Consider the following 14,420-nt stretch of genomic DNA (forward strand, 5'->3'; position numbering starts at 1 on the left):
CTGAATGAAACAAGGAAAAATATATCAGGTTGAAAGAAGATGCAGCATCATCCTCACTGTACATCAACTTACATTTCATCTTGGTGAGGACTGGAGACAGGAAAAGCGCGTTGAAACTTAATTTTACTCATTCTCAAGCTCCTTTTCTCTTATTCCCTGTGGCAGACAAACACACTTGAAGACATACTGGTGACAGACAACATGCAGCCTGCCCTTGAACCTCCAAAGGAGGCTGAGCCAATGCTACAGCATCTATCACAGGGAATGCGGGCAGTGATTGCGGAGCGTTGCTTCCATCTAGTGATGTGTGAGCCATCAGCTTGCAGGAGCGCACAGTGGGACAAAACGGATCCAATTCTGCCTTGAAGCTGCAGGGTACATTCTGCTGGGTAAAATCTCTAGTTCTCCTACCTGAAGTGGTAATGACACAGATGACAGCAAGCTAAGGGGGGAGCTTCAAACACACAATGGCTTCTCAAGCCATTGTACAAACAAGCTGGCAAAAAGCAGCTTAATGTGCTTTGTTTCAGCTTTGGGCAGAGATGAATTTAAACATGATGATTTCTGGAGATGCTTTCAAGTGTTTCTTCCTTATCTTTTTCTGATCCGAAGCTGTAGATAAAGACTAACACAGATGGAGATCTCGCGATCCACCTCGCTTCCAGATCAACAGGGAACGATCGTATTCCCAGGCCCGAGGAACAGAGTTCACTGCTCCGATGGCAATAAAAGACAAAAAACCCACATGCACAACTGACATCCAAAATGGCTCAACATAATTTATTTTTTATGTTAAAATGTACAGAGTTCTTTTGAAAGTACTTGCTAGAAAGGGGAAAAAAAAGTGATATTACATACAAGGAGAGGAAGGGAGACCATCCAGCCAGGAGCGTATGACATGGAGAATTACAAAGGCATCTAGGCACCCCTTCCCCTTAGCTTACAAGTCACCATGAACAAAGTACAAAGAGGTTACAAAACAGGAAAAGCAAATATAAACAGACAGGAATAGACTCAGCTTCATTTGTACATGCGGCTTTTAGAGGCATCTGGAGCTCCTATTCACACACTCTAGAGATCTCTTTAAAGAGAATTTTTTTATCTTTCTTAAAATAGTTTTTAATATTCTACAACAAAGATAAAAAACTTTAAAGATGGAATGAAATGAAAAAGCTCTTATTTCTTTTAAAAGGCATCGAAGTCACTAACAGTGAGATTTTTAATTTCTTTTAGAAGATTACCCAAGTTATCTTGCTAAAAATACATATTTTTATTTTTTTTTTCTTTTTCTTAAACAGAAGTGAAAAAATGGTAGGTACCAAGATTACTGCGTTGGATAATTTTTTTTCTTTTTTTATATATAGAAAAGAACATTATTTTTTTTCTCTCTACAATAGTTCTACAGTCACAAAGGCTTGTGGAAAAGGGAGCTGCCCAATTGGTAAAAAAAACATACAAAAACCAAACCAAACTCAATCCACCGCCCTCATTCCAACAGCTTCTCCTCCTCCTGTCTCAGAACACCCCCCCCCCCCCCCCCAATCAGGAAGCAGTGACCCAGCTGAAGATCTAGGAAGGAGAGGGCAGCACAGTGCGCTTTCTACATGGGTTATTTGGGACTGGAATAGTATATACAGAGAAATGGGGTCCTACACAGCCTTGTACATGCTCAAAACTAAACGGAAGTAAAAAGTGGAAGTCCTTTGAATTCTGCCTTTTCTGGTTAAGCAGCTACTGGAGGAAAGTCCGGTTTAGTGCATCTGAAGAAAACCCCAACTTTCTTTTTAGACTCTTTTGGTTTAAAATCAAAAGAAATTAGTCTTATTAATGTGTCTGTATTTCTACTTCATATACAATAAAAAAGAACTTTACATTAAGGGGTGTCCCTTTTTGTATTGGGTGACATGCCAGCAGGGTAGCCAAAGAGAACGTCAATTGGATTATGCGGTAATAAACAGCAAAATCCTGCTGCCTGCATCCCACTATGGTGTTTGGACTGTTTCACTCCGGTAAAACAGGCCGATTCCCTTCTTTTCTCACACTAGATCCAAAGCGTGGCTAGTCCTACAAAATGGGTCTCCAACACAGTGGCAGAATCGAGGAAGAACATCCCTGACTCCCCCAGAGCACGGCACATTCAGCAACTTCCTACCCCATGCTAGGAATGGAAAAGGGACAAGGACACCACAGGGCTCTTTGTCAAGTCACAACATACACGTTATCTTCCAAGATGACTCGAGTAAAGAGACTAAGAGGCAGACCACTGGAAACAGCTCCTTCTGGGCTCAGCCTGACTAAAAGGCTCAAACCAAGACCCCCAGCACTTCCTAGGACACACTAGAGGAGTTTGGGACCCCAGCCTTGTGGCTGACTTGCAGTTCACCAGGAGAACCTGCAGCCGTTTGCTTGTCCTAAAACCCACGTCCCACCCTATCCTCCCTCCTCGTGACTTGCACAAGGGATGCAACGTTCTCTCTCGAGATGCTTCCAGTAGTTCAGAGTGACAGAACATGTGTGCATGCACGCACGTGTGTGCAACATGCATGTCTGGGTGGCGAATGGGATCAGCTTCAAGTCACATTACACTTTTCAGCGTGAAACATACAATTTCAGTTAATTCATCTACAAAAAACACCAAATGTGAAGAGTTTATTGTTTACACGTAACTCCAAATTCCACTGCGGGTGAGGGAGGCAGGGAAAATTCCAGATGAAAGATTTCCCCTGACCTGCAGAAATCAAGAGCTTCTTTTATCCTCTGTGTCCCCTTCCAAGTCTCCCAGTAAGTGCCTCCTGCTAGAAGTAGGAAATGCTAGGTGGGGTTTTAGAGGGAAGGGTTGTTATTCTTTGAGATGTCAAACGTTACATGACTGCAGCACTAGAAACTGCAATACAGAGGGGCACAGGGGAGGGAAAAGGACGTACATTGAAATAAAACAAATTTAGGAAGATGATTTCACTGTTACACGTATTCTGTCCACATTGTCAGCAAAGTAAGGCTCTTTTTAAATTATGAAAGATTTTGTGCATGTTTTCCCCTCTAAAAAACATCTGTAAATGATTTTTTTTTTTTTAGCTGTAAAATGCTTCAGGATTGTGAAGAAAACAAAAACGCAAAACAAAACAAAACAAAAAAAAAAAACCAAAAACCTCCAAAAAATAAAGACCAGGCTTCCTAAAAAATAAAATAAACCAAAGAAAATCCCTCTAAATCTACAGCAATATTTTAACTGGAAAAAGGTCCATTTTCTCTGGTTCGTCAGTATAAAAGGTTCCTTTATTTATATATATTTCAGTTTTTAGGATGCAAGTTCATCTTGCTCATCTTCTCATGTATGGTCCATTGAGAGACTGCTTGGGCACCCCAGCAGCGTTCATGTAGCTGTGATGGGAGGGGCCAGTGTACATCATGTTTCCATGAGGATTGGGCTGCATAGGCTGCTGGGTGTAGGCCTGGCTCCCCATCATTCCCATCTGCATCTGCATAGGATACTGTGCTGTCTGGTTCATGTAGGCAGGGTTACTATGGTAACTGCTGTTCATCATGGGCTGTGTCATTCTGTAGCTGTTCATGGCATTCAGAGTGTTCATATTCATGGAGTTAACATTGTACGGGGTGGTTGGCATCAGGTTGACCCCCATGTTCATACCCCGCTGGACAGCCAACGCCCGGGGCCCGGCCTGCATGGCAACCGCAGGGGGGCTGCGCCCGTAGAGCTGCTGCTGGTGTGCGGTCGCAGAGGGCAGCGGTGCGGACTTGGAGCGGATGGAGATGTGCCCCTTGACTGGCATCTGCCCCTGCAGCCTCTGGGTGTGTGGAATCCCAATGTTGGTGGCAGACATATTACACTGGAGCAGAGGTGACGTGAGGTTCATGGTGGTGGACGCCAGGTTCGGTGGAGGTGTCATGGTGGCTTGTGCTTGTGGTGTGCCTGCTAAGGGATGAGAGGGAGCTAGCTGAGCCAACCCTGTGTTGGACAGAGAAACGCTGGTTGCATAGGAAGTCACAGCAGGAGAATGGCTGTAAGGCATGGCATGAGGGTCCATAATGGTGTTTGTCAGCTGCTGCAACTTGGCTAAACTGAACGTGGCTGACGGTTGTGAATAGCTCCCAGCACCAAAATCCCCTGGGATCCTCTCATAGATACTTATGTTACCAGTGCTTCCTGACTCAGGTATTTCCATGATCATAGGTGCTGGGGTGAAGCTGTTGTTCATGCTACACTGCGACAGCGGAGGTTGCTGCTGGGGTGGAGGTGGTGGCTGTGGCTGCTGTGACTGAGGCTGTTGCTGTTGCGGCTGCGTTGTCGGTTGCTGGTTACTTGGAGGCCTTTCTACTACACAGCTCTGAGGTGACTTGATATTGCAGTTTGCTGCAGGCTGGACAGTGTTTTGCTGCATCATGCTGCAACTGCTGCCAATGTTTGCCATTTGCTGAGTGACAACACAACTGTTCTGAGTGAGGCTGCTAGAAGAGGACAGTCCTCCATAGGAACAGCTGCTCTGGGAAGAGTTATTTCCACAGATGCTGCCTCCCATAGTGGAGTCGTAGCTGCTGGGGTTCTCATAATTCTCTGTAGTGCTCTCAATGCTGCCAAGGTCACTGAAGCCACTATCCACCACCTGCTGAGAGTGGTCCGATACTGAAGGCACATCCATCATGGGGCTGGTCTCCATGTTCTGCATAGAGGGTGCGGACAGGGATCCTTGTTCAGGACTTATCTGGGTGTAACTGCTCTCCAGAGCAGGCACATTTGGGCTGTTGACAGAACGTACAGACTGGCTGGGGTGGGACTGAACAGAGGATATTGGACTGTTGTGTTCTGAGGCCTGGCAATCTTCAACCATGGATATCTGAGGATCCTCCTCAGTCTGGGTGTAACTCTGCAAAGTCTGACAAGCTGCGAGAGTTTCTTCACAGTCCTGGTAAGCTACATCATGCTCATTGCTTTCCTCCTGTGTCAAGGACTGGACTGCTTGAACAGTTTCAAGATCTAGTTCACTATGGGGAATCTCTTCCTCTTCCTTTAATTCAATCAACCCTTCTTTATTACTCTGCTCTTCTTCGTGGTCATCTTCAGACCCAGGGACGTGCTCTGAGCCTACTGATGTCTCATTGGAAGCCTGTTCTTCCTCAGAATCTGCCTCTGTTTCATCTTTTTCTTTTGTATCTTCTCTACTGCTTGGTATGCTTGTTTCTAAAAAACACTCTTGCACCTGAGGCTCCTCCTTCACCCCTTCTCTAACAGGCTGCTCCTCCAACTCTTTTTTCTTTACAGACTCCAGATGACCGTCATCTTCATCATCAGCATCATGATCTTCATTTTGATTTGTTACTACTGCAACTTCTTCTTCTTCTTCATGATCATGCTCAGGTTCGTCTAGTTCTTGCTGTTCTTCTTCTGATTGCCTTTGCTCTTCTAAAACCCGTGGCTTCTCCTCTACCTCCTCTTCTATCTCAGGCTCTTTTACTTCTGGCACTGGACTGCTGTTGCTGTCCACAGGAGAAACTGCTCTTACTTCACTGCTGGCTGTATCTTCCTCTTCTCCCTCTCCTACCTCTTCTGCTTCCACATTCACATCTTCCTCTTTCCTTTCCTCAGTAAAAGGCAGCTCTTCTTTCTGCTCAACACCTTCCTCATGATCTGAAAGTTTGGGCTTACGCCCTGGTTTTGAATTAACTACCACTGCATCAACTCCTTCATCCTCAACTGATGGTGGCTCCTTTTCCCGGTTCAGTTTAAACCCTGGTTTTCGACCAGGTCTTTTCTTCCAGTGGACTGGTTTTCGGCTCTTCCCTTTTGGCCATCCTTTCTTCTTTTTCATGGGTGTAGAAGTATCTGGCTCAAGTGAAGAATCCTTATCTTCACATTTTCTCAGCATAGATAATGGTTTCAAAGGTGGATTACCTGAAAATACAAATTGAAAGACAGTGTTCAAATATATTTGTTTGACCCGAGCATTCCCATCATGTTTATCAACTTTCTGTATCAATACCAGCTTAGAGATTTATTGTGAAGGGTTAACAAGAAAGATGAAGGGCTGCTTGTCAGCAATCACATTACATTCTCAAAGACTACCAGTGCTTTCAAGCACATGCATGGTCAAAGCCCTGAGCCTTTAACACACAATGCAGGTGAAACATCAGGCTGTATGATACAGTCCTGGAAAAACTCACCACCCTGTTACTTACACAGTAGTTCACAAATGAAAGTGTTCCACTGTAGGGGAACACATAAAGGTGAATTAAAACCCTGTTTCTATTTAGATCCGTATCTTGTGCATCTGCTGAAGAAAGGATATATTTTCACTTTTGGGGGGGCTTTATGCTTTTAAAAGCTTTTAAACAGAGACACAGATAACTGAATTGGTCCAGATTTATTTTACACAACTGCTGGTAAACTGCTGCAACAGTTAACCACTGACACTAGCTGATACTCACCCTTTACCATCTGAATTGCTGTCTTCAGACACTGGATTTACTTAATCTGCTTTTGTATTAATTCTCCTTTTATCTGCTAGGCAGAAAATCTCTCTTATCAAATAAGTAAATCTCCTTACTCACCTAAGCAATTTGCAACTTGATCAAGTCACTCTTTTGCCTCCGCTTTCTTTGAATCTATTATAGAACATTTGTTCTAATCTCTTAATCAGCCCACGACTGTTCTTGTGAACTATTCCAGTCTATCAAGTGTGAATAACAGAGTAAAGATGGTTGTTTGCAGTTTCACCAAGGCTAAATAAAGAGATGACAGAATGTCTCTACTTCACTTGAGATTCCCTGGTTCATGTATTTAGGATCATCTGAATCTCTTTGGCCTCTAGGCTAGAAACCCATGCTAATTACTGGACATGACCTTCAAACACTCTGTCACAGACTTCAGCAGTGAGTTGCCCTTCACTTCATTTACCAAATCCCCTCTCTTCCTGGCAGCTAGTATGCTATTATTTTAATCTATCCATAGATGGATTAATTTTCCCCAGTATTCAGAGTACATTTATTCACATTTCTGCCCTTTCCACCACCTCAAAAAATGCTACTGATTCCAGGCTACGAATTTCCCAAGAAGAGCTGTTTTAAGTCCGCACTTATGCAATGAAAGTAAAACTGAATAATAGACTCCTAGTAGTTCACAAACACTTCAAACCTAATCGTAGGGCAGCTGAGTTACTCCTTCCCTTTGCTCAGACAGGCATTTACTCCAAGTATCTCCAATGAAAAGTGCTCTGAAAAAATGCTGGGTATTAAAAAATGAATTTAAAACAAATACTGAATTCAAAATTGAACAATTGCATCCATAAAACAAATATCTGGAATGTGAATAAAGGAAAGAAAGGATCTGCCAGTGTATCACTGGGCAGGAAAAAGGAAATGCTAGTTTCAGAGTGTTTGGTAAAGCATTAGCACTAAAGCCCTTCAAAAAATGGATAATTCCACTTAAAAAGAAAAAAAATAATCTACTATTTCCCTTCCCCTTTTCCCACATTTCTCTGTTTCACGCTAGAGAACAATTTATTATTTCTCTTGTTCTGGAATTCCTCCATTTCTGGTTTGTTTCTGTAAGTGACCCTGCTGCAGAGTTTTTTTCACAGACACCAATTTCACTAGGAAAGCTGAATCAAAAGGATTCAATGACCTCTGATCAGGTCATTGCTAATAAGATAGTTAAAAGCACGCACCACATTTTCATAAGGCTTGGGAATGTTTCAGGTTAGTTTGACTGGTAATTTATGCCTAACCCTACATTTTGCCTAGAAGTTACAAGGGAAGCAGCTTCTTTTGTCATGTGCTAGTATCATCTGACACCCACTGGCACAGTATCTAGATCAAACTTTCAACTGCATACCACCAAACATACCATTGGTGTCATCAGACTCCTCCTCGTCTTTGGACTTCCTCTTAGAAGAGGGTCTATGCCTGAGTGTATCTGGTGGGGTTAAATGCCGAAAGTATCCACTGGGCAAAAGTTCATTCTCCTCCTCCTCATCCTCCTCCTCCTCTTCCTCCTCCTCAATCTCAAATGTAGGCTCTAATCGGGGCATTGGTCGTTCGGAGTCTGAGTCCTCAAATGGTTCATCCAGCACTTCTGTGGTCTCTGAGATGGTTTCAGTGACAACACTGCTATTGTGATGCTTACGCTTGCGGACTCGCCTCTTCCGATGAAGAATTGGTTTCTGAGAGTAAAAGTCAGGAGAAGAGAAAACTTTTATCACATGCAGTAGAAGTAAGACACTGATAAATAGAAAACATGAAGAGCAGAGTTTAACAGTCTAAGCAGGAACAGAGGATTCCCTTCTGGAGCCCAGACTTCACTAGAAATATTGAAGGGGACCTGCCTTTGGTTAGATAGATGTCAAATACAATTTGTGTAATAGTATAAACCATTTAAACAGCTGACATTAACAGCCCATGCATTACAGCTGAAAGTTCATTAACACTACAACACAGATGTGAATAAAGCTGCAGAAGAGAACTTTTCAGTGCAACATTCCACGAAGAGAGTATCTTCTCAGTACACTGACAGCATTCACATCTCTGGTAAACCATTCCAAAGACTTTACACTGTGATTTTAGCTGTTTAGAACAGCATTTGTGTTTTGTCAGCTCATTTTAAAGTAGGACTGTATCTGTTCTTATTTTCATGACTAAAACTTTAATAACCACTTTTAAAGGTGGAAAAATCAAAAGCATAAAGCTTTTGTTAAAAAAAAACAAAACAACAAAATCAGAACCCCCACCAACACACTTACCTCTGATTCGACAAGAACCACCACTACAAACAGGAAGCAGAAAGTACCCTCCAGAGTTCTGGAAAACTGAGCAGATGCTATCTGTATGCTTAATACACCCATCATGAATTGCACAGTCCTTCAGAAAGCACCAACACAATGACAAAACAGATCGCGTGATACAGTTGGAGACAACAAGAAATAAGGCACACACCTTTCGTTTCAATGTTGGCTTGGTGAGAACAGGCGGAGAGCTCGATCGAGGACTCACAGGTTCATCATCTTCCTCTTCACTACTCTCACTAAAACACCTCAGAAGTGCCCTGTCACTATCACTGTAGCGGCGGGGTAACCTGTCACAGTCCTCTGGGAATCTGCTCTTCAGTGGCTCCGTGTTCTTTTTCAGCTGCCCTCTCCACCCTTCCATACCTTCGCTGTACCGCCGACGGGGAACTGCAGATTCTTCCCCTTTGCCATACTGTCCCTGGGAAACTGCACATTTTTCCTCCTCTTCAACGTATCGGCTTCTTGGGGCTGGGGACTTCTCCTCACATTCATCACATCTCCCTTGCAAGGCTGCTGACTTCTCCTCACAGTCACTGCACCGGCCTTGGGAGGCTGCTGATTTCTCCTCACATTCACTGCATCGTCCACTGGGAGCTGGTGGTTTGTCCTCAATGGGCAACATTGGCTCCTTGTCACAAAAGGGCTCCCGGAGTTTCTTGCTCTTGCGGTTCCATCGCCCTCTTCGTGATGGCTGGCTGTTTGCAGGAAGACTATCCAGGGGAAAAATGTGCTTGTTTGGCCGTGCAGAATTGGCTGGAGCAACAATGTCTGGCTTTTTTTCACTCTCTGTAGGTGAGTAAGGCTCTTGCTCTTTCTTCTCCCATGACACAGATTTTACCATCTGATTTAAACAAAGACAAAGAGGTTTCAAACTTCCTATTTAAGCATGCATGTCTATCCTGAATTTGAGTCCACAAAAGCCTTTTGAGCAAGAAGTCAGAAAACTTGAATAAGAATGGCTTTTAAGAAGCTGAGAACAAAAAATTAGTTGACCTTTTTGTGATTCTAATAGTGCTAACTGCTGCTCCTTCCCTCCCAGGTGATAATGTGCCTTCATTACCTTCCCCACAAGTGACTTCAGTCAGTAGCAGCCTGGTGGACTGCAAACATCATCTTGCTACACTCAATCACAGGCTTTGTTTTCTTTTCAAGTTAAAAGTGAGACAAACTTGAAGCTATTTTGTGCAAAAACGTTTGGTGAGAACCATTAAAACTTTTGGTTCATTCATTTCTATTTATGCTATTTGTCACCTACAGAAATACAAGGTCCTTCATACCTAAATCTACTTCAATAATCTGATTAAAGACAAGGTTGCAGATTTTGTGGTTGTTTGGGGTTTTTAACATAGCCTCTCCCCCAAACTGCAAAAATCATTAAGGGCAGAAAAAGCCTTTCTACTGTTTTCAGAAATACCCTTTAACCTTTCTCTAGACTCAATGTTTTCCCTATTTTTAGTGTCTAATCTGAAACTATGAAGACCCATGAACTAATCACGACTGTATTCATTTTTACAACTATGCCAAATGCCCAAGCTTGGCATCTGCAATCTTGTTTGCACTGCATGCAAAAGCGCCGAGTGTAACGTAGGTGCCACAAAGAAGTAACAGATTCACTCTTACACTGGTCTCTGAATCTTTTTCTTTTTGCTGCTGTTGCTCTTCGTTTTCCCCATCCTCTGTCTCCTCTTCTTCATCTTCAGAGACAACTGAGTTGGAAACTATAACAGGCGTCCAACGCAGACATTCTGCATCCACATCTATAGGTCGGACATTAGTTCTGAGCTTTGCCATATGTTCCTGGATAAGCTTCTCCCGACGAATGATCACAAATCTAAAGAGCAGTAACACTCTCATTAACAACAGGCTACACACAGTATGTGCTGTCATGTGAAACAGATATAAGGTATTACAGATAAAGTTGTGTACTGTCAATCAGTGCTGCCATAAGTAACATACAGATGACAGGAAGCCCCTTAAAATTGTACTGTTTGCAGTACCAGATTACCAGAGAAAGCATCTGAAAACTGAGAAAATGTTAAATTCCTTCCAATTCTTGTTAATGGTGAAGCCATTATCCTTCCATTGGTAATATTCAGCTGCAGGCTATCACTTTCGTTATGTGACAAATGGACAGAGGGTATGCCTTTGGAGAACAGGCAACATAAGGTGAAAGACACATAATGGTAATACAAGGACTGCTTTAAGAAGTTAAGAGCCCTACTGCCAGAGTACATTTTATTCAGGGGCTGGGAGTACTTATCATTGATTAAAATATACCGTGAAACGAAGACATAAAACTGTTTTTAAATGACTTCAAGTTTTCCAAGTTCCAACTTTAACACAAAACACGACAGAATACAACCCCACTCCCCAGATTGCTATGGTCTGAATCAAGAATAATTTGAAGTATTTCACTTGACTTGTACACTCATTTGGACACTTAAGTCTTAAATAAAAGCAAGCTTATTAGATGAGATTTGTCTCCAAATGCCATTAAATTTCATTCAAATACATTGGAAGCTATTTGGAAATACAACAGGACTCCTGTACTCACTGATCACTACGGAAGTCAAGCATTCGCAGGTGATGTAAAGTGGAAGTGATATCTTGAGGGCAGATCCCGGTCAGCTTACTCAATTTCTTGATGCTTAATTGCTTGTCATGTTGATGATAAAGGCACTCCAATATTACACTTTTCCAATAAGCCATATAGGAGAGGCGCCCCAGGTCTGACAGGGGCTTCTCTGGTGATCCTGCTTGACCCTCACGCTTTGAAAGCAAATAGCCTGAAGATACACAAGAAATGAAATTCAAGAAATTAGCATATACAGCTTCTGTTTCCACCCCAACAAAGGCATTTTTTTTCTAATTCTGAGGGATACACTGGTTGGGTTTTTGCGGTTCGAAGTCCTGTTCAATGACACTGATGGAGATTCCTAAACTACATCACCATCACGCATTGGCTAGAGGAAACGCCACGAGAGGGCAGCAGCTCTCTACCTAGAAACTCCAAGTATACAACCAGGCTGCTGAGTACTCTCCAACTACAACAGCGATTTTGAACATCACAGAAGGAAAGCATATTTTAGCCATTTAAAAGCAGTTACTTGAATATTTTCTCCTGCCAAACTTCAGGGCCATACTGGAGAGTATGGGCTACACTGGACTGCATTCAGCATAACAACAGAGATATAGTCACAGTGGCAAGTTTCCCTATGAACTTGCTGAGATCCATGTATGAATACGAGAACTGTTTTGAGTATTCAGAGCCTCAGTATGTCTGGACTTACTACTCTCAAAGCTAAATTAAAACATAACTATGACTACTTTTCGCTTAAGACACTCTTTCACTTAATCAAGATGTCAAAAGTTTCAACAGATTGTGCAGTTTTAGGGCTGGGTTTCTGTAGAAAGAACTACATGCACTAAAAAAAGTGAAGAAAAAGTTCCTTACTGAAGTCAATTAGGAACCTGCCATAGCCCTTACGCTGGTATTGAGGAAGAATCATTATACAGGACACATTGTACTTCTGTTGGCAGTGTTTCTCCTGTTGGAAAAACAGCAAATTAGGACAAAACAAAAAAGACAACAAGTGAGAAATCAAAGTTGTTCTGTACAAACCCCTACTTAAAGTTATGGCAAAAACTGAGAGAGAAAGCAAGAGAGTTTCTTAGGAACAACAATGTACATGAGTCAAGGTCGTATGTCGAGTTCATAGCAGAGAAAGTTCAAAGCAGAAATATGAAGCAGTTAAATTCACTGAAAAAACTTGCCATAACCAGAACATCCTAAAATCCAACCTTAAATGTGCTGCTCTGAAGACTGAAAGGGAAAGCTTCAACTAAAGCTATTTAAAAGTAAGTAAAACAATTACAGACAAAAACCTTGAGAAAACCCATCCGAAATCTTGGCCCTGCTCTGCCAAAATAACTAAAAGGTTTAAGACAAGAGGTAACGGATTCAAACTGAATACTTACCTTCGAAAAGTAGCCAACAAGGTGGCAGCCCTTGACATCATTCTGTGTCAACACGTAGAAAAGAAATGGCTCCACATCATAATAGAGTGTCTTATGGTCCAGGAAGAGTTTGGCTAACAAGCACAAATTCTGGCAGTAGATAGTGCTGACATTGCCATCAACCTTACAGAAAGGAGGAAAAGGTTGTCACTCCATCTGCTGTCATACAAGGACATGCTTCATCAGGCTATACCTATACATTTGAAACGTCTAATATGAGAAGACGACTTCTCCAGCACAGATAGTGTCTCAAAAGACTTAAAACTTCCACAGCATAAAGGCTGTGGCCAAGCCACTGTTACATTCATTAGTTTAAGAGAAAACATTCATTTTCCTGAAATGAAAAAGCATTCTGACACAGTGAGCCTTCTCCTGTGATTTGTGGATGAATAATCCATGAGGTCAGCTCCCACTGGCTGCTTGTAGTTCACTCTTTGCAATTGAACCTTTGAAGAACGAAGATCTTTAGGGCTATGGAAAACTCACCACACGACTGGGTGCTAAAAACACTATGCTATAGATAAAAGTGAGTGGCTTAGTCTTCTTGCTTACCTCAAAGACTGAAATATTGTTTTTTCTGTAAATTTCATTGGCTGGAGGATGAAACCAACCACATTTTTTCATATGCTGTTGGAGAATAGTTCTGCTTTTCATATACTTTAGACAGAACTCACAAAGGTACAACTTGGGTAACCTGTAAGCAACGATGAAGAAAGATGAGAGACTGAATACACAGACTTTTGTATAAAACTCTTCACTCCTGCAGATAGAGACCTTGATGAAAACAAAACCAGTAAATACTGACCTAGTGCATCTGCTAATTAGGCCAAAACCACCTTACCACACTTAAAGTCATGGCACTTATTTATCCTACAAGAAATGTATATTAAAAATACATATTCAACATCCTGAACAATCACTTTTTCATTGTTATGTCAGAAGAAATATCTGCAGGGATTAAAATCCTAGAAAAACCAGCAAACCCCCCTCCAGTTTTGCAGTAGTGACACTAGGATGGATTAGATAAATAGTTCCTATTCTCTCCCTTCCCTCCTGGTAACAGACAGCTGTATGTACCCCTGGGCAATGGGTCACACCACCATCTGTTTGCTTTAAAGCTATTTTACATACTTCATTGACATGAACAATTTGAATGCAAGTGTCCCACTGTTCTTGTGATTAAAGTTCATTTACATACTCTAGCTTGGGCAGGGATGCTGTTTTCAGTTACTTTCATTGCCTTTAGCAGAGCTATGGTAATTCCTCATGACAGAACACATGCTCATATTAAATGATAAAGAGTTTTATTTCATTTTCTCTCTGTATTTATAGCCCGTAGAAGTTATTCCTCTTTCTGAGTCAAGATGAAGTTTAGAGAGTTTACAGTGCAGACAGTTTGCAAAGTTCTTAAGCAAGAGCACATCAAACCAACTATATGTACACCACAGCAGAACAGTCTTTCAGATGCCAAAACTTGCAACATTAAACATTTCTTCTTTAGCTGTGCTGAACTACATACAGCATTAAAACAGTTCTTAGGAATCAATCTCTATATTCCCATGGCAATTCAAATGCTCACAGCAGATGCAGGCTGTTGCAGAGAGCTGA

The 14,420-nt window shown here is 42.0% G+C and overlaps 1 protein-coding gene across 3 annotated transcripts in view; it reads right to left on the reverse strand.

The window, feature by feature from the left end:
- Positions 1 to 759: 759 nt before the first annotated feature.
- KAT6A (lysine acetyltransferase 6A) overlaps positions 760 to 14,420 on the reverse strand; it is a 31,120-nt gene continuing 17,459 nt past the window's right edge. For 2 of the 3 annotated variants that reach the window (XM_065659374.1, XM_065659373.1), the window contains exons 11-18: positions 13,365 to 13,506; positions 12,774 to 12,935; positions 12,250 to 12,343; positions 11,350 to 11,581; positions 10,416 to 10,626; positions 8,944 to 9,636; positions 7,859 to 8,174; positions 760 to 5,908 (exon numbers count right to left, since the gene is read on the reverse strand). In XM_065659374.1, the coding sequence (XP_065515446.1) occupies positions 3,321 to 5,908; positions 7,859 to 8,174; positions 8,944 to 9,636; positions 10,416 to 10,626; positions 11,350 to 11,581; positions 12,250 to 12,343; positions 12,774 to 12,935; positions 13,365 to 13,506 (4,438 nt within the window). In that variant the 3' untranslated portion in view covers positions 760 to 3,320. The remainder of the gene's footprint in view (positions 5,909 to 7,858; positions 8,175 to 8,943; positions 9,637 to 10,415; positions 10,627 to 11,349; positions 11,582 to 12,249; positions 12,344 to 12,773; positions 12,936 to 13,364; positions 13,507 to 14,420) is intronic. The other variant, XM_065659375.1, reaches the window with a different exon arrangement.

Source organism: Lathamus discolor, chromosome 22, assembly GCF_037157495.1.
Source record: "Lathamus discolor isolate bLatDis1 chromosome 22, bLatDis1.hap1, whole genome shotgun sequence".
Taxonomy (NCBI): domain Eukaryota; kingdom Metazoa; phylum Chordata; class Aves; order Psittaciformes; family Psittacidae; genus Lathamus; species Lathamus discolor.